At 40.0% G+C, this 23,657-nt stretch overlaps 1 protein-coding gene across 1 annotated transcript in view; it reads right to left on the bottom strand.

Moving 5' to 3' along the window:
- Positions 1-12,587, bottom strand: part of DHX15 (DEAH-box helicase 15) — a 46,903-nt gene extending 34,316 nt beyond the window's left edge. Inside the window, exons 1-4 of the mRNA XM_035547531.2 lie at positions 12,337-12,587; positions 6,064-6,406; positions 1,512-1,705; positions 199-358 (exon numbers count right to left, since the gene is read on the bottom strand). Of these exons, the coding sequence (XP_035403424.1) occupies positions 199-358; positions 1,512-1,705; positions 6,064-6,406; positions 12,337-12,401 (762 nt within the window). The 5' untranslated portion in view covers positions 12,402-12,587. The remainder of the gene's footprint in view (positions 1-198; positions 359-1,511; positions 1,706-6,063; positions 6,407-12,336) is intronic.
- Positions 12,588-23,657: the final 11,070 nt, after the last annotated feature.

The following is a 23,657-nucleotide window of genomic DNA, read 5'->3' as shown; positions in this document are numbered from 1 at the left end:
TTTCTAGTATTTCCTTCAATACAAGCTGCACTAGCACTTTCCTAGTTATCTTCCCAATACGTTCATCATTAACAGATCAAGATGACAGCTGATCTACATTAACTGATCTTTATGATCAACTAATGGTAAACACACAAATACCCTTCTTCAGTATGAGTAACCAGAAAGGAGATGTTGCTGGGCTTCACCACTACTGACCTTTAAATCAGCTCTTTGTCTTACAACTTCTTTCAAAACTCCCATCAAAATATCAGTAGCCAGGGTTCTCTCGTGAGCCTCGTCAAGAATTATAACACCATAGCGCTCCAGCAAAGGATCATTCATCGCTTCACGAAGTAACATACCATCAGTCATATACCTGATACATACAAAAACAATTTTTATTAAGTTTGATAAAGAATCCTCTTCCATATTATTCACTAGGTTGTTTGAAGTAAACCTTTAATCAACCAACTTTTAAAACAGATGCATTAGTAAACTGTTTCCAACAGAGTAAAAAACCCATTTAAAGTTTCAAATAGAACTTACTGTAGAATATAAATGAAATCTAGGAGTAGGAACAAAGCTTTAAAAAAAGGAGGGGGGAAAACAAGATTTGGCAACATTTATGAGTAGTTTGTCGACTATTACTGGCAGACTTCCAGGTCTACAAATAAAGACAGGCAAAGAAAGGGAAAAATGCAACTCAAATCCTAGAGCTACTATTCCTGCAACCGTTTCTTCTCTACACTATTTGCAGGTCTGTTCACTGCCCCTCCTCCTCAGTACAATTTCTTTTTTGCACATGAACTTCATTCCCAAACTTCAACCACTTCTATGAGGAAAACAAAAACACCATTTAAACAGGTAAGACTCATGAAGTCACGCTACATGGAATCCTTTTTAACTGATCATTCTGAGTGTCATCTGCAAATGATGTATGAAGTGGGCCTGGCTCCACACACAAAGCACAGGAATCTAAAACAGCTGACAACCAGAACACTAGCAAACTCAAACTTCAGATTGAGTGCCCTAGAGTCTGGCATAGGTCACTTCTGAAAGTAAGAACTTTACTAAGAACTAAAGCACACTAAGAAACTTAGGAATAACCAGGATTATCTCAGGTAGTAAGTTACCACTGACAAAAGCCAGCCAAATGCATAACATGAAGAGAAACTGAATGCTGAAGGGCTTTGTTCTGAATACCACCTTACTCATAAAAAAAACACTTCTTCAGATCACTTTCTTCTTTATGGATAACTTGAAATCACTTCCATAGGGTCCAGAGATTTCTTTAAGAGGAATAATTCATTTCTGAATCTACTCAAGCAAGCCCCTCACCCCAGGTTTATCTCAGCTGATGCTACAGCTCCTCTCTTCTTTACTCAGGTATTGGAGGTGTTTGTCCATAGGTTCACTCCCCTCTTCATTACTCCTTTCAAAAACTTTCCTAACCCCCTTTACAGCTCTGTGATTGCCCCCACCCTCAAGAAGGCTGTGTTATGCCTTTACCGGACAGTTGCCATACGTACTTCAGAATGGTTTTTGCACTACTACAGTCTTCAAATCGAATAGAGTAACCAACTTCCTGGCCCAGCATTACATCCATCTCATCAGCGACCCGCTGCGCCACGCTCATTGCGGCCACTCTCCTAGGCTGGGTACATGCTACTCCCCTCTTTGGTCCAGGTAACGAGCGCATGTAGTCAACACACCACTGAGGGATCTGTCAAGAATAAAATTCAGTTTTACATCTGGCTGTTAGAAGCATGGTTAACATATAACTACCGTATCAAATAAAGATATTCATAATTTCACTGAGATGACAACTGTATGCAGTAAAATATCCAGAGTATGAGAGCAGACAATTTAGTTGGACCCCACGCCACTAAATAAAGCACGTACATAACTGCCACTGAAGTTATCAAGGAAGCAAATAAGTTCACAGTATCTTTGGGCATTGTTAGGTCAGTACCTCAGAGAGAGATTTAACAGCAGCCACTGTGTTTGAAAGCAAAAGATCAAAATTAGCACTCAATTTTGAGATCCACAACACAAGTTAGGTGTTTAAAGTTCTACAGTAAACAAATAGTACTTTGCAGCTTAAAAAACACCGCTTATTAACACACATTAGGAAAAAATGATACAAAACTCGGCTTAGCTATAAATCATGACAAAAAACAAGTTTTAAAGTTACGTTTATTTGGTTAACTCTTGTTCTTTGGAAATCTTATCAAACGAAATCCCAACATTCTGGTTATTAACTCTCATTTGCCAGACAGTAATTTTTTAGGAATTTGTAAACAGTAAGTATCGTCCAAAATAAGCAGCTTTTTCAGAAGAATTTCTAGGGTCACTAACTTGAACAAGATAGAATATTATTAACATTTTCTCTGTGTGATGTTTTATGAGGAGACAACTCCAGGCACAGCTAGTTTGAAGTCTATAGATCACAAAATGCACTCCTCCTTACTAATTGGTTTTAAAAATATCCTAAAAAAGCTCCTAAAAAGCTCACACTTACAGAAAAGTGATACTATTTATGCACTGAACCAACAGAAAACAATAAAGAGTTGTGTGGTTTCAAGTAACCTAGGAAGATTTTTCTTCTCAAATACAGTATTCCCACTGCAAAATGGGAGCAACTGAACACCAAGACTCATCCACATCAGACAAGTGTAGACTGTAATAAACAGCTCCTTTTCTTAAAATGGAGAACATACTGCCATTATAAATACAAAAATAGAAAGCAAAGACTATGAGAAAATATGACAGGAGACCAGACTTCTGAAGAAAAACTCAAATAGGAAATTCTATTCAAAACTAAAAATAAGAGCAGCTCTTGAACACTGATGACGTGAACCTGGAATCCTACCCGGTAACACATACACACTTCCCAGGCACAGAGTAAAGAAATGAAATTATTTCCCACATCACTAGGACAAAGTCAAATGTAAGCACGAGGTCAACTTCAAACAGGGCCAATGCTGACGGGAACTTTAAAGCAGCAGGTCAGCCAGGCCACGCTAATGGAAAGTAAAATTAATGTAGAGGCTGTTTTCCAGGTAACAACAAAACCTACAGCACTAGTGTCAAACGAAGGACAAAGCCTCTGTAGACTTCAATACGCTAATGTGATTTAGATGACCACCAGAATACCTTCAATGTCCAGCTTTAAGAGACAAACACTAAGGAGAAGGACTGTGACATACTACACTTCCTATTTCAGTCATGACCACTGCTGGGAATACATGGAACAATTCGTATTATCTAGTTCTTATATAACGTAAGAAAGTTAACTTCTCCCCAACACACAAAAATACATATCACCAAAACCCCAAATTTCCTAGACAAACAAGCACACACAAGCATTTTTATCAATACTGAAAGAATGAGAAAGGGCTCAGTGTTAAGCACCCCTTAGCCTCAAGGACTTTTTCAGCAAAGAGAGGTTTGCCAATACAACCTCTATAAAAATAAGGCAGGTCTACGCGCAGAGTGGCCTGTGAGATCTCAAATGAAAGCAGTGAGAGCTTAAGGCCATTTTTAAGGCAAAGGGAAGATATTTTCAAAGGGATGCCAAACAGGAAGGGGAAGAACACTGTTCTTTTGCCTACTCTGAGCTACTTCAATTCGTTTAGAATTTTCTCCGCTAAAAATTATATGGTACAATTTTTTTCATTAATTAAAAATGGAGTCCAACTTTCACCGACGTCAATTCTCCTTTGGACTACAAGGACAGCAGGAGATGAAGCCATGCCCAAAATAATACTGCTTCTAAACTTCACCTGCTAAGAAAACCTGTTGAAGAAGCGGTATCCCTTGTGTTACATCAGACATCCTATTCTGTGTAGTTAAGGCTCTCAGTGAAAGCAGACACTACTCTGCTATTCCATCTACAGAACAAATTTAAATTATTTCAGCAGCCCCACAAATAATCTCCCATTTAAAAGGGAGTGTGTTGCAAACACAGCAGACAAGCTCTTTCTGAAAGAGATTCAACTCATCTGTTCCACAATTACAACACTGAACTTATTCTGAGAGCGTTTAAAAAAAATGCTCAACTTCGAAGCTTAAACTTAAATTACAAAGCAAGCCACTGCAAACACTGGGGACCTGAAAATTTGTGGTCTTTGCTTCCAACGTACTTCTTCAGTATATTTTAAACAGATGGTATAGTTCAATGTGGTTTTTTGTTGTTGTTTATTTTTTAATTTCAAGCAAGTCTTTGTGGAACAAGATTTTTCAGAAAGGTTTTATCCCCTACTGTTTTCACTGAAAAAGCCAAGCTTTCTCAAACCTGGGTGCTCTACAAGACTGAAGGGAAAACCTGCACACAGTAAGCGGGGAAAGGACTTGACAGATGGCAGCTCACTTAAAAGATTATCCACTTCTATAGGCTCTTTGCCATGAAATGTAAGATAATCATTTCTGGAAAGACAATTCATTGCAGATTTCAGTGAATGCCAACTTTACACCAGATAACAGCACGCATAAGTAGTTCACGGACACATTCAGTTTCAGTATTAGATCATTTGGGTTTGTTTTTTTAAAAAAAAGAATATTTATCTTGCTCTGATCGATGAGTGTAAGGAGATGGAAGACAGATAACCATTCCCCAGCTAGTTTTAAGATAGCACCTGATCACAAGAGTAAGACAGTATCACACGCAAAACAAGGACCTCCCTAGCCATCAGCAAGATCATTTTCAGTGTTATGGTCCTACAAAGGCACTCTCAATTGCTTCAAAATATACCTACAGCCTCACGAAGAAGTAATCCATAGGAAGCAGTGACGGTTCTGAGACAGCTTATATGCTTTTGGTAGCTTAAAACCTGTTTTTACGCCGCCTCCGGTTTCTTAAGTCCTTCTCAACAATTAGGCATAAAGTAGTACCACAATTCAGTAAAAGCTTCATACCTTGGCAGCAACATGATCGTAAGCCATGTTTAAGTTGAAATCTCAAATGTTAAGAACAGAATTCATAGATCTAAGGGTCTAAGATCATGCAGTGAGAAATTCTGTTTTTGTGGCAGTGTTGTTTCTGTTGTTTTTTTAAAATGTGAATGTTCAGAATACCATCTCTTCCAAGTAACTGTATAATCTATTTTTCTGAAGAAATCTATAAAAAGCTGGTCTCCGCTGACACATTAAAAAAAAGCAACACAGCCCTAAGGTACCTTCCAAACAAGAAGATGGTTCTCAAAATGTGCAGCAAAAAGGGTAAATAACTTCAAATATTTCAAGCACACATATAAAAAGGCGTTCACTACACTGTCCTTTTACATCTTCCAGACTTTCAAATTTTATTTTGTAACTAAAAAAATTCTCTAAGTTAGTTATAATCCATTTTATGAAGACTACAATATCCTTCAGTTTTTCATTACGTCAAGATAAAAGGAATTTAGCAGGTTATAGAACAAAGGACTTGTTTACACCACTTTACCACACAGATTTTAAACAGCAAATCAGAGGATAGATTGAAGTTTTAAGCAGGTTTGTCCAGCTATACACACAGTGATGTGCCTTTTCTTAAATCTTCCCCATTTTACCAATCCCCACAGTTCTTAAGGACTAAAGAAGCTCAGCAGATCTGCTGTCCTCACTTTCAGTGCTGAGAAAGATCAGGTCTGAATTGTATGTGACATTCCAGTTCCCATTAAGTTCCTACCTGTAGCACTACATTTCACAGAACACTAACAAGTGCTTATTTCTGTAACGTTTTTCCTACTTTCAAACTGCTACCTACACAGCAAAATGGCTGCAAATTTGGAACCATCACATCAGTTTGTGAATTTGTACACTTCTGTCTAGCAGTTAAAAACTATCATCTTCTACCACAAAGATAACTACCAGAGAGTCTGTAAGAGATCAGGAGTTGACCGTGAAAAGGGAAGATGCTTAAAGATTCTTCTCACATACTTCTGCATGCATTAAGCATATGAAATAATCAAATTATTTTTGCCCGTGAATTGTGGGGTTTTTGCACAATTGATTTCAAGAAACCAAAGAAAGGTACAACCCTTGCACCTAACGACAGTCTCAATCTTTAAAAACTGTACCATCACATAACTAAGAACTCACCTGTGTTGTTTTACCAGACCCAGTCTCTCCAACCAGTACAAATGACTGATGCCTAATCAAAATATCTGTAAATCTTTCTTTATATTCCCAGACAGGAAGCTGTAGCCGTTTTTTCAGGATGTCATAGTAACGAGGTGTATGTGGAAGATTTGTGAAAGGGTTAATACTGTGTGGAATCATTGCTGGTTTCATAGGTGGTAACCCAGCAGCAATGAGCGTAGAGTTAGATGCCGCTCGCAATTCCTTTTCCTTCTCCCTTTCTCTGTCACGATCTCTATCTCTGTCACGATCCCTGTCACGATCTTTCCGGTCATCACGGTCTCTGTCCCGATCACGATCTTTCCTAAAATGAGTTAGAAAACATAGCAGAAAATTAGGTACTTGAATATTTAAATGCAAAATTGGAATTTAAATACAAAGTGACTTTAGAGGTCTCTACTGCGAAGAGGATATAAACCAAGTATTTTTAAGGAGTCCTGCAAACTGCTACCTGGAAGTACAAGCATCAGAGCACAACAGCACGCAGTGCACATTGACTATTAGGTACACCCACTGAACATGAGCACTGCTGCCACAGATCCTCTCATTATAGAGAGGACTGAAGAAAGCCATCACATAGAGAGCATCGTCTTCACCCTCTTCATTTAATGATTATCAGTAACCTGCTGTACATTCCTGACTCCCCACAAGTGACAGGAAGACTACTTGTTACTAGCATAGAAAAGTAACACTAAATGCTCTTCTCGCCTACTTAGCAAGAGAATTACACCAACTGCAAAAAACTTAAAATCAAACTTCTTCAGGGTTCATGTATCATTTTAACATGCCACAAGTACTCTGTAGATTTTTGTTTAAAGTCTTCCATACAATTATGACTCAATCAACTTTGATATACAAACTGTTGAATTTGAAATTTACTTAACACCAGCCATTACAGTTGCACCGTCTTCTCCAGTATCACCTCCTGCCACCTACTTCAACATTTGTATTCCCATTTGTTACCAAGCCTCAACAACATCTACACAGCTGTAACTGCATGAGTTGTAAAAATCTGCATGTTACCTAAACAAATGTCAGTAACTATTGTACTTCTTCATCTTAACAAATAGGCATACAAACTTAAAGATATGTACGTAAGGAGACACTAGATATTAACGCTGCTTCAAGTTGCAAGTTTGCTGCATTTGGTTCATTTTCCCTGAAATAAAGTAATATACAAAGCTAAAATAAGGTTAGTTAAGAATCAAATAGGTCAAGGGGACATAATTCGTATTTAACCTCAAACAACCTTGAATTTGCCTATTACTTGTATCAGAACACAAATCATACTTTCTTGCAACCATTAAGCCCCCAAAATAATGATTTTGGGAATGCAATGAAAAAACAGTACTATTTTCGCTCTAATTAAACACTCAATTCAAACTCCAGCCTCAGTCTTAGTGGCAGTTTCTGATTTTGAGGATCTATGTACTTGTTTTGCACATAATTTCACACTCCCTACTGAACACTAATACACTCATCAAGAAATCATTACCTTCACCCTAAGAACTGTAACTACATGTTTTTAATGGAGATCTAAAACTTACTGTGATTCAGCACTTTGAAGTGAGTCCTGCTTTATGAAAACATCCCACTACATTTGAAACTAGGACAAGCGAAAAGATTAGTGGCATTTTCATCTGCAATCACTGCCTTTTTTTTTTTTTTAACGTAAACACGCATGTGAGCATGCATTATGTTAACTGAGATCCCATCAAAAAGGCAAAGCAACAAACTGGAAATAAACACCAACTTCAGAGTGAACGCAGATATAAACATTTATAGGAATAGTAATTAAGGGAAAACAGGACCTCCCCACTTATTTACCTGCACACATGCATGCCTATAATGAACAGAATTTTGTTGGTGGTGTGTTGTTTTTTTTTTTTTTTTTTTTAAACTATGCAGCTGCCATTGAAACGTAACCAGTAAAGTAATAAGGAAAATCCTGCGTACAGGAAAGAAAACATGCTGGGGATCCAGAAGGAGCAGCACTTCCCATACAAGAGAAAACCTATGCAGACCATATTTGCTCCCTCAATACTCTGACATACCATGACTTCAGAGGCTGTCACACATAACTTGGAGAACACTTCTTTAACACAGACCCACTGAAAAGAAAGAAGGGTCCCAAAATACACTGCTTATTGTGGCTGACCTAATTCACTTTCATACAGATTTTCCTGAAGCTTTGGATGCTGAACTATCTAAAAATTGAGGGCATTTTAGATCATTCACTTGCATCTGAGACACCACAGCTTCAACATCACTTATAACGTGGTCAAGTACCGTGCAAGCTAGAAATCTCGCCTTCTTGTGCAACAACAGGCAAATATTACAGAATTCAGTAGGTTTTTATGTACTGGTAGGGAAAAGTTACCCATTGCAAACTGAAAGAACTAGGCTCCATAATGCTACGCATAGTGGTGGAAGGGTCTAGTAGCACACGTCAGACAGGAATCAAGCTTTGAACTTGTAGTTAATCAGCTATTCACAATTAGCATTTTTAAATGTATGCAGGTATTGGGATAAGCAAACGTACGGTCAGACAGTAACATAAGTAATAAGAAACAAAATAAGAGTGTAAAAGAAACTTAAGTATGGTAAAGCAAGGGTAAAATGCAACAACCTGGTAAACAGCCCATTCATTGAAGGGAAGAACAATACATGCTACTGATGGCTTCTGTCATTGTTGTTTTCCCCACTTGGACTAGATACCAACGAAGAACTAGAAAGAAAAACCCTTCAGCAGCAGACTGTTCCCTAGCTGTTTACTCAACCAGTGTGTCAGAAGCTTCCACACAGCAGATGCAGTTTATCTCCAGGTAAGCTTCAAAGTGCCAGAAACCAGCACTCGTGCTAAAAGGAACAGCCTGATGCTGTTGCCAACTCTTCCCTTGCGTTGGCACGCAAACTTAGCAGCCCTGTGAAGAGCAAGCCCTCCCCAGACCCTTCTACCAACATTAATTCTAGCCCCAATCAGTTCTCTAGTCTTCCAAACACTCTCCTGCAGCACAACAGTTGCCTTCTGTGCTGGCAGCTATTTGGCTGAGTTTACAGCATATATACAAATACAACCTCAAGAACAAGACACTTGATTAAACGAACAACAAACACGATCCAGAATGGAAAATTCTGTTAATTCCCTATCTCTGTTACTTCATTTAACTCTTAAAAACTTAATTCGTACAATAAAATTAACCCATCCAGTTCTATCTACGTTTCAAAAGCCAAAAAGTCTACTTAGAGGTTAACCAAGAGTTCTCTGTTTTAAAATGTTTAGGATAGAAGGGGAAAACTAGATGTCATCATAAAGAAAGCACACAATATATACCATGTCCTCAAATTTAATCTCCAGTATTAATTGTTTCACAGTAGTACTTTTTCCTAGAAACATTTCCAGTCTTCCATTATTACTGAAATTCAGCAGCCACATCCAGATGCCTTGCATCAACAAGGGAAAGGAGGAATGGCAGCTATGCTGCCAAGTGCATTTACTGAACTTTCTAAAAATGCAACTTGGCAGCTCTTCATCTGTAAACCATCACATGTAAGTTACTTTTCATCACTGCACTGAGAATACTGATCTCAAACCCAAAAATGAACAATTAATGTAAAAGAATCAAAATTCAATCATGTTTGTTTTGTGCATGAAGCCCATCACAACCTCCATAATCAGGAAGAGCTTGTTGGGGGTGGTCAGTTTTGTTGGAGATTTTTTTTGTTTGGTTAGTTGTTGTTTGTTGTTTTTGTCTGATCTGCTACTTGCAGTCACTTCCTTATGGCCACACATATAGATGCAAAAGAAACACAGTAACGCTAAATTAGAGGGTGAAAAACAAAACTGACAACACAAAGGGCCAGGTAAAACCACCATTCACCACAGTAGAAGTCTAAGCACATCTAGCAGAACATCAATGATATTTTCACCACTACTAAACAGACATGGCAGTAGTTGATTGCAGCTGATGCAAAAAAAATAACGCTGTTAAATGCAATTTCCACTTTATACATAAAGAAATAAAGAAAAGAAATTAAACAGAACAATACATCCCACTAACAGCAACTGTGATGTTACACAACACCAACTGAACTATGCTTGGAAAAAAAATACCAGTGTAAAATTGTGGTATGCATTTCACACAGCAGCATTTTAACAGGAAGTCTTCGAAACTATTCACATTTTTCCAAAAAGTTTTTTCTTTATGGATGATACTTCAAGCCCAGAAGATAACAGGTGCCATGCCTGTGCTTAAGGTTACAAGAACAACTACAAGCCTGTCGGCCTGGCATCACTGCCACATAGGGTTGCACAGGCCTCAGTTGAAAAGGAGCTAAACCCCTACTTGGTAACTTGACACAACTTGTATATTGCAGTTCGGCAACCCAGTCTGGATGCAAAGTACATGACTACTCTGCATTTGAAGTGGTATCTATTCAAAGAGCTAATTCAGCTTAATCCAGTTTCAAACCAACTAAATTGCATAAAGGCACTCTGCACAGAGGAAGACAAGTACATGCATGCTAGTAACAAGAACCTCTCTGTATCTCAGCCTTCTACATGCTGTAAAACTTAACAATCCTTAAACAAGCCAGGACAATATAAGGTTACTATGCCTTGTGCTCGCTGAACTCAGATCTCAAGGAATATTAGAAACAACCAGACACAATTCTGCTCATAGTGACTTGTTCTTGGTCCTACGCCATTTCATGCTGCTACTGGCAGAGGAAGGGGCACAAAACCAGCATCTATGGAGGTTTTAGGTGCCATAAGAGCCAAAGACTTCTGGGTAACAAATTTGTTCCACTGTTGGGAACTGATCACAGTTTTTACAAAATGGGAAGAGTTCAGGATGGCAGTAGAAACAATGCCACATAATAAAACCATACCAGAAATACAAAACCCACCAACACACAAACAAGGAACTACTGACCTAGGAGTATCCATACAGACGACCATAACAGTTGTACCACAACCATTTAATACCCAATTGTGGCATAACCACTTGAAAGTTTTACTAAAGTCTGTTTTACAAACAAAAAAGCGTGCATGTGCAACTTCTCTGGATGCACAAAGAGTTATGCAAACTGCTGGCAAATTGGGGGAAACGTATTAAAAGAGATACATAACTTGATCCATATAATTAAAGAAAAAAACATGACACTGTTCCTCCATGCAGAAAATAGATGTTCAATAATAAACATTAGTTTCAGTTCAGCAGAGGACAAATTCATTGAACTACTGGCTAGAAACTGGAGCTACACAAGCTCGCCTTTAAGAAAAACAAGTTCTACTTGAAGAGCAAAGACTGTTTATCAATGAATGCTAACTGTTATGGTGGACTTGTAGTTCTTGCTAGTTTTGAGAAGACTAGGCATTTTTATCAGATAAATACTCTTACTACTCCCGCCTAAACAGTGCTGTTGGACTTCAGGAAGGGATTGATTCAGGGAAGTCTTCTGTGCTACACCAAGAAAGGTGGACTACGTAAAAATAGTACTTCTTTCTGTTCCTTCCCTATTTAGAAATTTACCTTTGGAATCACTGTCCCCCCACGAAAAGGGAAAGGGGATTATGCAGAAAAGGCAGTAAAACAACTGTGAATAAACGGATAGCACCAGCGCATGGCCTGTACTCCCGCAGTTTCATTAACCTTAATGAAAATCTGCTGGAGACCAGGAGTCCCAAAACTAACTTGTGCAAAACAAAGGAAAAAACCTATAATCCCCCCCCACCCCACCTAACGCTGACCCTCAGAGCCAGACCCATCCCTGCCTGCTGCCGAGGGAAAGCCATTAACAAAGGAACACCGCTCCGCCGCGGCTCGGCACTCGTTACACGGGCCGACCAAGCCTCACGCTGACCTCTAGGCCCGCATCTCCCAGACCTCACAAACCAGAAGGGAAGAAATCAAAAAAAAAAAAAAAAAAAACAAAAAAAAAAAAAAAAACAAACCGCAGGCGGCGGGGCAAGGCACACAAAGCCGCCCCCGCGGCGCCCAGCCCTCCCGGGACCCGCTCCCTTCCCCCTCCCCACGCGGCTCTGAGGCCGCCCCCGGGCCTAGGCCCCTCGCTGCCGCCGCCCCCGGGGCCCTCCCGAGCGAGGCAGCGGCCGGGCCCACACCGCCCGCACCCCGCCCCGGCCGCGATGGGCAGCGGATGGCGGCGGGGATGGGGAGGGGGGAGGGGGGAGGGGGGGGGGGAACCACCGCGGGCCGCGCCGCCGCCGCTTACCCGTCGGAGCGCTTTTTGCTGGAGCTGTAATCGTCCCCAAGGTCTAGGCGGTGGCGCTTGGACATGGCGGCGGGATGGGCCCGGCGGGGCGCGCTCGGCTCGGCTCTCCGCTCCGCTTCCACCGGCGGCGGCGGCGGCAGCAACGGCGGCGGCGCCGCGAGGCCAGGCGCAGCGCTAAAATGGCGGCCGGAAGGAAGCGCCGGGGCTGCGCCAGCCGCGGGAGCGCTCGGCGGAGCCCGCCCCGCCCCGCTCCGCCCGCTGCGAGCCGGGCGGAGGGGCCGCCAAAATGGCGGCGGGGGGGGGGGTATTACCTCAGGGTAATAGGGCTCGTAGGGTTGTCCTGCTGCGGTCAGGCGGCCTGGATGTGTCCTACAGGGAAAGCCTGCTTCCACAGTCTGCCCTGCTCTCCTGTGAGCTGAAACAGAGGTTTCCACAGAGGGAGTTTACATCAGGATAACTATATCATCAAATACCTGTTTTAGACCGTCGCACACTTCCCTGGGTATATTATCCTTGAGCGTGGAAAAAATGCAATCTTTCACAAGTCACCTGTAGCAGAAGAAATTACTAGTAAAACCAGTGACATTCAAACTACAAGCTCTGAAAGCACATGCAGCTTTTCACTATTCAAATGTCAATGATAAGTATTAATGGATGAATTTTGTGAGGGAAAAAAAATGGTCTCGAAGACACAGAAACACAGGTTTTGCCTCTTTCTCTTGCAGCTTGTTTTCTACTTTCTCTTGTACTTTGTCTTCCATGTCTGAGATTGCCAGTACAATGGAAGCCCATGCTCATAATAGAACCACCTGTAGACATGGTCACCATTACCACAGCAAAGTTTCCTAGGGGCGAACACAGCTACACTGTCATTTAGTAACACAATTCCTGAAGTAAAACAAGACACATGAGTTAAAAGTGCTATTTCCTCACTATAGTTAAAAGGTTTCACTTGTATACTTACAGCTGTGATGCATTATTTTTCACACTTCCAGCCAACATCAGCAGTCTACAGCTCTGGCCTGCTCCAGAAAGCCAGTCCTCAGAGTTGTTTCTGGTGACCCTGAGCTGTGTTCCCCATCTCCTACCTCCCCTCAGCACCTTCCAAGAACTGAGTTAACCGCCCACACAAACCACGTTTGTCCTCTAACTGAAGGCACAAATGAGCCTGGGCAGAAGAAGTCAAGCAAACGAGATGCCTCTAAATGACCACATCTTCAGGAAGCAGACCGCTCCCATGCTGGTAGAAGCACACAGTGCTTGACAGACCAACCTCTGAGTTCACACAACCAGTTCCTTCAGCCATTTCTCCTCTTGTCCAGCACTAAGTCTAAGCAGCTGCCTTTGCTTTCAAAAACAGTCACTTGATACTTTAGCACAACTCTTAAAGTCAGTCTCTGAGAGCTTCCGGAAAGGCAAGAAGCACATTTCTTGATACTTCTTGAACTGTTCTCTTCTCTGTTGCTCGTCCTTTCCCAGTATATTTCATGTTCCCTAAGTGCCATTGTACTGGTTAAAATTCATATACTAGATAAGATAGAAATTAAAAGCACTTCCATAATATTACTGTATCTCTTCATCGAGGTACATTTGATGAAAAACATGTGCTCCGCAAGGCTTGTTCCCTGCTGTTCTTCCCTGCCTTTCTGCCAGAGATTACCACAACCTTTGCTTAGCTACTTGCATGAGCAGTCACTCCCTAAGCATTTTGGTCAAAGAAACTGGGTTAGCTTAGATGTTTTGAATAATACATTTTTGTTAACTCTATCTGACTGTGAGGACAAAGGCGCATTCTCACAAATGGCTCAGCTAGCACATCTGAAAATGGTCAGAAGAGATCATCTAGCAGCAGTGACCTGTTCCACAAGCACAGCCAGCTCAGCAAGTGGGTGTTCGTCCATGGCTTCGTGTTCTGGAGTTAGATCAGTATAACTACTAAAATATTCCATGAAGACAAGTTCTTAGAGTATATTGTTTAGTAGAAGAGTGTTTCTGTCTGTCACTCATTTTAGATAATACAACAATGGCACCCTCAGCTCAACTGGCATTCTAGACACTACAGCAATAAAAATACCATTTTTCTGCTTGAAGTTATCAACTGAAATATATATTCCTGGGGAAAAAAATAATAATAACCACGGATCTTGAGCTTTTCATGCAAAGCCCGAAGTCATTTTCCAAGTTATATTAAAAATAAAAAATAAAAAAATCTGGGATATCTATCAGAGTTTGCCAGAGGTTAAGTGTCATATAGGGATCTCTCTCTGTCCCAAATATCAAGCTCATTTCCTCTGTTCCTGTGGCAGTATACACAGAGCTGCATTCTCAGAGTGTAGCTAGGGAAGGCTTTCTATGCATCTCCCCAAGTGGCTTTTAAATGACGTCTGTCTTAAACAAAAGAAAATGATTATTGAAATAGAGTGCTTGAAGAGGAGACATTCAGCTAATCAGAGAAGGGGAAAAAATACATGCACACACACACAAAAAACTGTAGTGGCTCTTAGTGGCTGGGTGGTAAGTGGGAAAACAAGGGGCGAAGATAAAAGCATTACATGCATTAGTTGCGATGGTTCTCAGAAGGCTGCAACTGCTCAACATCGGGAGCACAGAGAGCTCTGCCTGGAGAGCTGTACATTCTAGATCTTGATTGCTCCTGCCCGTGCACAGCAGCATAAAACCACTTAGGATCTTGCTCCAGGTTGGCCAACACCAGTGAAGTTTCATTTTCTGTTTCAGGAGGTGGGAAAAACAAAGCAGATACCTCAGCAGGTATGAAATCTTAAAAATGGCTATACCTCCCCAGCAAAAGCGAAAAAGAAGTGGATTGTGTGTCTTCTGGGGTGAGCAGCCGCTTGAGTGCTATGTGTTCGACTGATATCCCACTAACTAGCTGTCTCTATTAACAGCACTTTGCAAACTGCTGAACACATATCATCCACCCAACTGTGCTTTGAGCTATATAACTGCATAATAAACAGTCTCGTCCCATCCTGAAGAGTTTACAATCTAAGGCCTCCATCCTGCAAGCACACACATGCCTCATTTTACTAATGCAAATAATCCTTTTAACTTCAAAGGGATTACTACGAGTAGCAAAATTAAGCATGTAGGTAAGTTTTCACAGGATCACAGCCCAAATATAAGATGAGACGAGAAAAAAAGATTGAGAAGCACAAATTGACATAATGACTAAGTGATAAGCGTTATGTCAAAAGCCTAAAGGATAAAAGGAATGTGTAAAATAGGGCATATTTAAGCATATTTTCTGCCTTTTCAAAGACATTTTTTAAATAAGAGTTTGGTTCCCCCCCTTAAGTCTTTTATATCCGTCTATGAAAATGAAAATCTTAGATTATTGAAACACGAGACATTTATATGAGTTGCCATTTGGCTGTCTATTCCTTGACTCTCCATTTCTTACCCTAGTTTTAAAAACTATACACATTGGTATCAAAATCCTCCTAGACAATTTCCAGTGAATTATTTCTTTGATTTTGGTGTGCACATAGTAATTACTATGCTATTTGGGTTGAAAAGAGCATTAACATTTAAAACTGCTAATGGTTTAGGAGAATAACATTATCTGTAAAATATTACATCTTTTTTCTGAATGTGCATTGCCTTTTTCCCCAAAGACTAAACATGGATCTTAGACAAGCTGTAATTCAAAGACATGCCCTAGAACAAGAGAGGTTTCTGACAGGGAAGTCTAGTGTCACAATTACTGCCTGTAGCTAATTGTTTCACTCCCTTGCTAGAGATTACCAACTCTATAAGGAGCAGAAAAATAGATATACCCAGTGCAGCATGTTAGCTGAAATACACCTTCTCCTCTGGTTTAAGCTAAAAAAGGGGGTGGTGAAGTGAAACCACACTTACTCGTCCACTGCTGCAAGGGAAGCAGTAATAACAAGCAGAGTTGTAAGACAGACAGCTAAGGGAGGTTAAATCAGCTGTAACTTGTGTGTTAAAGTCCTAAAATCTCTGTAATGTGTATTTCTTATACGGCTGGTTGTCTGTGGTAGACCCAAGTCTATATGCTATATATGCCAGTCTATATGCTCCCAGTGCTATGGCCACACTTCCTCTTCCAATGTTTTCTTTACAGTATGCTTTTTAAAAACGGCTAACCCTTTTTTTCCCCCCTCCAATCTACTACACATGATATTAAATAATTTACCGGAAACTAATTTTTTTTAAAAAATTGTTTCTGATAATTATCACTGCTTTAAAAGAATTTATATATATAAACAGATAATGCCCTTAGCAAATTACCCAGGAGCCTTAAATGCAAATGCTCAGCACAGACAAGCTCTCATTCTGTCCTCCCCCAGCAAACCCGTGTGAATAAATGGATCTAATCTTTGTGTTCTGTCATATCATTGGAGAAAGAATACTTGAGACAAGAGCCCATAATCAGAGTATGTTTAAAAATGTCAGACTTCCACATTTTTCAAATTTAAAGATATGAAGATGAATACATGGACTGATCTCAATTTCTGCAGTGAAGAAAAGAGGCAGCTTCTCTGTAATTACAGAAACTAAACTTTGCAACACTTCAAATATATATAAATCAAGGCTTTGAATTGCTCTGGGAAGCACATTCTAGGAAGGCAGCATAGTAACAGCGGTATTGCCATGACAGCCAGCTTTATCCGTCATAAAGGCACTGTCTGAGTTTTGTGAATGGCCACTGACATTATCCCAAATAGAACATGTCTGTAACTCAGCCTGCAGGTCAGAATGCTCTGAATGATTTCGGTAAAGTTTCATAACAAAGAAAGAAGAGAGAGAGACAGAGACACACACACACACACACAGATGGCAATTGTATGTAGATAGGAAAGTGTTCATTTCTGAGTATCAGAGCAGCCAGGAAGAGCAGCAGCTAATGGCTTAAGCAAGCCACCAGATCTTATTGACAAATAAATTATTTTACATCTTTCAGTAACGGGCAGATGTCAGGCTCCTAGCCCAATGACATCACCCTATTGTAGTTGGGTAGCATTTCAAAGACAAAAAATTCACCCAAGTACCTAAAATCTTCTGAGGAAATGATGACTTGACACCACATGGATGAAGCAGAAAAGACCATTGGACACAAGAGAGCACAACGCTGAATTTTATCCCCAGCCCTCACTGCAGCCTGGACTATCAAGCACACATTCTCAAATTTTAGCTGAGAAGTGACTTTAAAAGTAGCTATTCTATCCGTGTTAACCAGAGTTGCAGTTTACTGTTGAAAACAGACCACATTCTCTAGAAGGACATGCCTTGCTGCAGACAGCTAGCTGCTATTCTAAGCCCTTCAGTCACTTGCCAAGGCGTTATGATCACCTCTAGTCGCTCAGAGAAACCTCTCAGAACAGATATTCGTTATGTGCTTTGAATGCAAATTGAAGAGGTCATGTAAATGCAAAATATCACCAATGAGAAAAACCAGGTTATAAATCTACATTATATTCATTATGCACTGAATTTATACATCATTCTGGTAACTTCTAGGTCTTTGCAGTTTAGGTAGCATTGTTTTAACACCTTCCGCATTTGGAAACGTCTGAAACTACAGGCTACTATGTCGTATTTGAGGGCAGTTTATCTTTTAAGCTTCTTATAGTCTAACTGCTTCCTAGGCCAACTCTGAAATCGTGGGAGAAGCTCCTCAGATATAAGGTGTTTTTAGTGAGCAGTAAATATTTCATGGGGAACTGTTTGCGTGCAGAGAAGATCAGGATTTCAAGCCTGTTTGATCTTGTGCTGGAATATTGGAAGTAGAACAAATGCAAGTTTTTCACTCAGCACTTCTTTTGTAAAGGCCTGATTCTTTCTTGCATTTTCTTTGTGAGTTTTTCATATCCACAGAGGGAAGAAACGTACTGTAGTGGCATATATTTTTCATTCCTTTTTTATTTAGTTAAATCATTTATTTAGTACATGCAGTATTGCATTAGCCCCTTAAGACTTTTTGGTTTTGTTTTTGGAAGTCCTCTCTTTTAAACACAACCTATAAAACATTCATATTCCTGCCTAAGGTTAGGTATGCTGGATCTACCAGTGGTACATCTTCACTGAGTCTCTGCTTAACTATTAGGAAACTCATTTGCTTAGTTTCTGACATCTATATAGAACATACACAGTTTCAACAAGCTAAGATTGCCAAAAAGCTACTCAGATGTAAAATAAGTGATCTAATAACCTCTACCTCATGAACTGCTATCTTCATACGTCCTTGTCTTCGTAAGTTCCAGACTTCATAGCAAAGTACAAAACTGTAGAAAACTATACGGACTAAAAATAGGTAATATCCTAGAAATAGTTTGTAACAAACCATAGACATTAATTATTGTCTCTTGCCCAGCTGGGACAATTTTTTTAACAAATGATCCTCCTTTCCCAGGAAAGAAAGGTCTTTCTTCTCTTTTCCCAGGCAATCAAGACTTTTTCTCCCAAATGCATTAAAAATCCACTTGCTGAAAAATCCTCAGCAGCCGGTGAAAACACTGAGAGTGAATTTAAACTTTTGCAGCTGTATCAAAATGACCTGTAACCTCCCTCTTGACAACTTCCTACCATAATTCCCCAGCCTTGTAGAAGTGAGGTTGTATGTTAGTGTGCGTCATTCTTCTCCCCGCAGCTTGGAATAAGAATCTTAGTACAATCTGAAAACCACTAAAAGAATCCTATATGAGTTGAAAGAAGGCATTAGCTAAGCTTCCTCCCTTCCTCCTTTCCTCCTTTCCTTCCTTCCTTTCCTCTCTCCCTCTCTCCCTTCCTTCATTTCTTCCTTCCTTTTTCTTTCTCTTTAATGCACTATTACATTACATTGCATACTTTGCAATGACATCCTTCTCTCTCATGGGCAAGCCTGTTCCTAGAAGGAAAGAAGAGAGTGCTGCTAGAGCTGCTCTTTGCAAAAACAAAGGAGTGACCAGAGTATTATATCAACTTGTCCCTCAACAGAAAACAAGGGGAACTCAATGCTTGCAGCATTTTTTTTTTAATTGTAACAGTCATATCTAGATTAATATAAAGAACTGTCTGCTATCTTGTTTACCCCGAGGCTCCTTTTTGTATTTAGAGTAGTGGCAACCTTGCTGGTTACACAACTTCTGCTTTTGCAAAGATGAGCCATTTGTATGGCATCCTTCTTGTCTTGTAACTGGACCTGCCCCAGGCACATAGGATAACTGCAGGTTGGATTCATTATGTAAGTGCTTGCTTTATGCCCAGATCTGAAAAGTACTGGGAAAGAGGATGGTGAGGATCATAGCACTGACAAAGTCTTGCTCAGACCCCTTAGACCTGGACTGCATGGCAGATAACTTGTTCTGAAGGCAGTAGCTCACTTTCAGGCTTCATTTTCTTGTGCCCCATCTTGCATCAAGTGAGTGCACATTTTGGTTTTATAAGAGCTGCCTCCAGAAAAGAGAATGCCCAGGAGTCATCTGTGCTTGTTAGGTCGTATGGAGGCTGCATGGCCTAGATAAAGCAATGCTGGTTCAAACTTTCCTCTGTTTTCTACAAATATGTAATATTATTATATTATGTATAATATTGTATAGCATTGTATGGTGTTGTACAGAGTATTTTCATGTACTATACGAATCTGTAACGCTACTGTTATAGCAATACTACATGGTTATAGTAATACTATTATAATAAGAAGGGAGGCAGACAGGTAAGGAAGTGCTTCCTTCTGCAGTTTTAACATTTTTTGAAGTACCTCCTGTCTAGGCAATGACACATGAAATATGTCACATGTTATGTTATAGTTATCATGCAGCAAATAGTTCCATGGGAGTAACTGGGGTTTTCAGCGATGGTGCTGTAGCACTGCCTAAGCAGCCCCAGCCCTTCCCAGTCCTGGCTGCTCGCTCCCATCTCTGCAGGGGCCTCTCCCTTGTCATGGCATGGTTGTTTGGGTAGTCACACAGCTCATCAGGCTATGAAACTGATACGGCTAAAAAAGAGCCTAGCAACAACAACACAAAAGCAGTTTCTTAGCCTGTTTGGTTTCCCAACAAGGACAACAGATGGAGTAGCACGAGGACGCAGACAAGCAACTGGAGACAGGACACTGTGTCAGCTGCCAGATCTCCTGAAAAAATCCATGACACATAGCAGCCTGACACTGCTTATAGTGAATAAAGTTCAGCACTTGAATATGTCTGTGGAGAATCAGGAGCAAAGAATTACATATTTTCTTGTAAAAGCTATTTTTTTCATTATGTATTTTTACCTACTAGCTGACTGATCCTACATAAAAGTGACATCCTGATTGATTTGGATACATCTACATGAATAACATTAGCTGTTCTTAGAAAAGTACCTATTCAGCATTTTTTCACAGAGATACACATCATATGACATTAGCTTTACTTTTCCACAGACTCTAATGGAAATTAGTTCATATCTTGGAGCAATTTTATTGTGAAGAATCCTAGACAATTTTCTTCCCTTTAAAAGAAGGGAATGCTGCTCAGCATCCTGTGGGCAAGAATGATGGGCTAAGAACTGAGTCTTCAGTACAAATATTCTCTGAGAAGCATGCAATGTCCTACAGCAAAGCATTTTGGTCTGCAGGAGCAGTAAAGTAGAAAAAATGTATTTCAAGTTTTCCAAAATGCAGCTGAAACACTGTGAACCTTGTGGAGGATATTAAATCAGATGAGACTCTTATCTGCTCATCTTTTTAGTAGTGTATTTATTTGGACATTTAAAAAATCTCAAATAACCTGAACAAGACTTGAGCAGCTCTGTTGCCTGATAGACATTCATACAACAGAAAGCTCTAATATCCCTCCTACATGTGCTGTAACTCTAAAGCTCTCCCATAGGTGTAGTTTTTATAAGCTTTCTGATCGACTTTTGTCAAATAAGCCACATTAACCAAGAGCTGATTGTTAGACTGTTGTAAGTTAACCATTAAGTCATTTGGACAGAAATGAGTTAGGGAGCACTTACATAAATTGTTTTCTTGGAAGATCAGGGTAGCAGGGAAGTGTTAACAGTCCAGCAGAGAGACATTGCTAGGAAGTTGAAGGTAATAATGTTTTGTAATCCCCAGGATGGATCTAGGCAAGGTTTGCTGCCTCTCCTTTACAAACACCATCGAACAATAACCTGTGCAGATTCTGCAGGTGGTCTATGGTAGCTTTATTTGTAGCCACAGCACCTCCCATCTCTGTTCTGATTGAGAGTAAATGCCACTGCTGGCTAATGCCATGGTGATTAATACTACTGAATTAAAATATTCTCAGTAGTTAATACTAATAAGAAACAGCTAACAGAAATGTTCATAACCTGCTTTATCATATCTTAAATTTTCTTCCTGCTTTATCATATCTAACTTTTCTGAACTAATTCCACAATAGTTATGACTGAAATTGGCGTCAGTGCTTTCAAATCCATCTACCTATTTGATTGTTCTGAAATTTGTCCTGTTTCATAGGGTCAGTATGAAAAATGTTAATTCATTTCAGCATGAAGTTTTTAAGATGCATTCTGTCCTAGCAATCTTGCATTCACAAAGTCATCCAGTTTTGCTTATGCCTATCATATGGATGCTCCCTGGAGGAATCCTACTTTAGATTTATCTCAGCTCCAACACTGTGTTCCCCCTGGGGAAAAGGAGAAAGAGCAGGGTGTATAAAAGATGAGAATGCCAAGGGGAAAAACAGTAGTGGCAAAGGGACAGAAAAGCACAAGAGCTGACAGTTACAAAAGAAAGAGAAGCAGAAACAGAAGAAAGATGAAGAAAAATTAATCTTTCTGAACAGAGCCTCTTCTCAGACTTTCTAAAGGGATGTGGTTCTAAAGCGGAGGTGGAAGAGTCACAGGAAGTAAGACTGAAAGACAAATCGCTTGAAGAAAAGGAAGGGTATCACCTTCTTTTGGCTTAAAGCCCCCAACAAACATTTCATGTGCAAGCCTGTATCTCTTCACTAGCACATTGGTATGAAATTGCAAACCTCAGTCTAAATTATCCTATTTCTTACTAATTTCACTCTTTATCCATATGTTCTAAAATCCATAGAGCTCATGGCTGTATTCCCTATTCTGCACACAGGTATAGGCTATTTATGTATTCCCACAAATGAACTTTTACTTCTGATTTACAATAATTTACAAGTTACCAATGTTGAGAAATCAATTCAAAACCACAAAGGAGAGAGGAACAGTGAGAGAGTATTTCATTGGAGAAAAAAGAATACAGAAGGAAAACAAGGAATTGAACAAATTAAGAGAAGGCTGCAGGTGAAACTTTGGTCAGGGAAAGAGCAAAGTGGCCATATGTTCTAGGTACAGCAGCACAGAGCCTCCCAGGAGATGAGCCCAGATGCTCTGTAGAATGCAACTGTGACTGTCATTGAGGCAGGGGGGAGTAAGAAAGAAAGAAGAAACAGGAACAGAAAAATTCTCGGTGTTAAATACAAGATACCCTTGGCTGAGTCAAGATGAGAGCTAAGCATCAGCTTAAATTCTGAGCTTGCTGTTGTTCAGTGAGTGCAGTTTTCTGAGTTTCATCATATTGTCTTTCAATACACCTCAGCATGATCCTTACTATCCCTGATATCAGCAGTGAGCTGCTGCACTGTAATTTTTATTTCTTCCATCAGCTTTCGTTTAGATTCAAATAGATCTGCTGCTACTGTCAGCAGCTCCATAAACCAGATCTGTGCTGGAATATTAACAAGGGCTTCTAATTTTGAAGAGGAGATAAGTAAGGTTTTCTTTATCACTTATTATAGTGTTCTTGTACCTTCAGTGTTAAGACTCCCCCCCGAGTATGGATTCCCTATTTGTAGGTAGGTCTTCACAGACAGAAATATGTGCATATATTATACTGTCACATAATTAAATTTAGTTCTTGAAACTAGTGTTATAACCATCACCACCTCCAAAAAAGTCCCAAAACTTTTGGCTATTTCCCCTCCACAACAGATAGCTTATTAGATACAGCAACAGGGCAAAATACTGTATTTTTGTTCTACATTTATTTGAAGTGTGCTCAAGTGATGGTGCATTGGCCTGCAAAAAATGACTTGGTTACCTTCTCTTCTTAATCCAGAGGGGGAGTGGACACAATGTATTCATGCTACCAGGTAAACTTCCTACCGGAATGATTTCCCTGAAACCTGTAAGCAGTTCCAGTGCAGTCAAGAGTCAATGCCAAGACTCTGCCAAAAGTTCTGTATTCCACAACAGTTCTCTAAGAACCATAGGTCTTTCTCGTTCAAAGTCCTAACACAAGAAAACTACTTTAAATCTCAGTAGCCAATGCTATTAAATAGCACCTGTTTTCTTAAGTCAACTGTGAA

This window comes from Cygnus atratus, chromosome 4 (assembly GCF_013377495.2).
Source record: "Cygnus atratus isolate AKBS03 ecotype Queensland, Australia chromosome 4, CAtr_DNAZoo_HiC_assembly, whole genome shotgun sequence".
NCBI classification, from domain to species: domain Eukaryota; kingdom Metazoa; phylum Chordata; class Aves; order Anseriformes; family Anatidae; genus Cygnus; species Cygnus atratus.
Note: the sequence above shows the minus strand (reverse complement) of the source record. Positions and strands in the feature narration are given on the sequence as shown.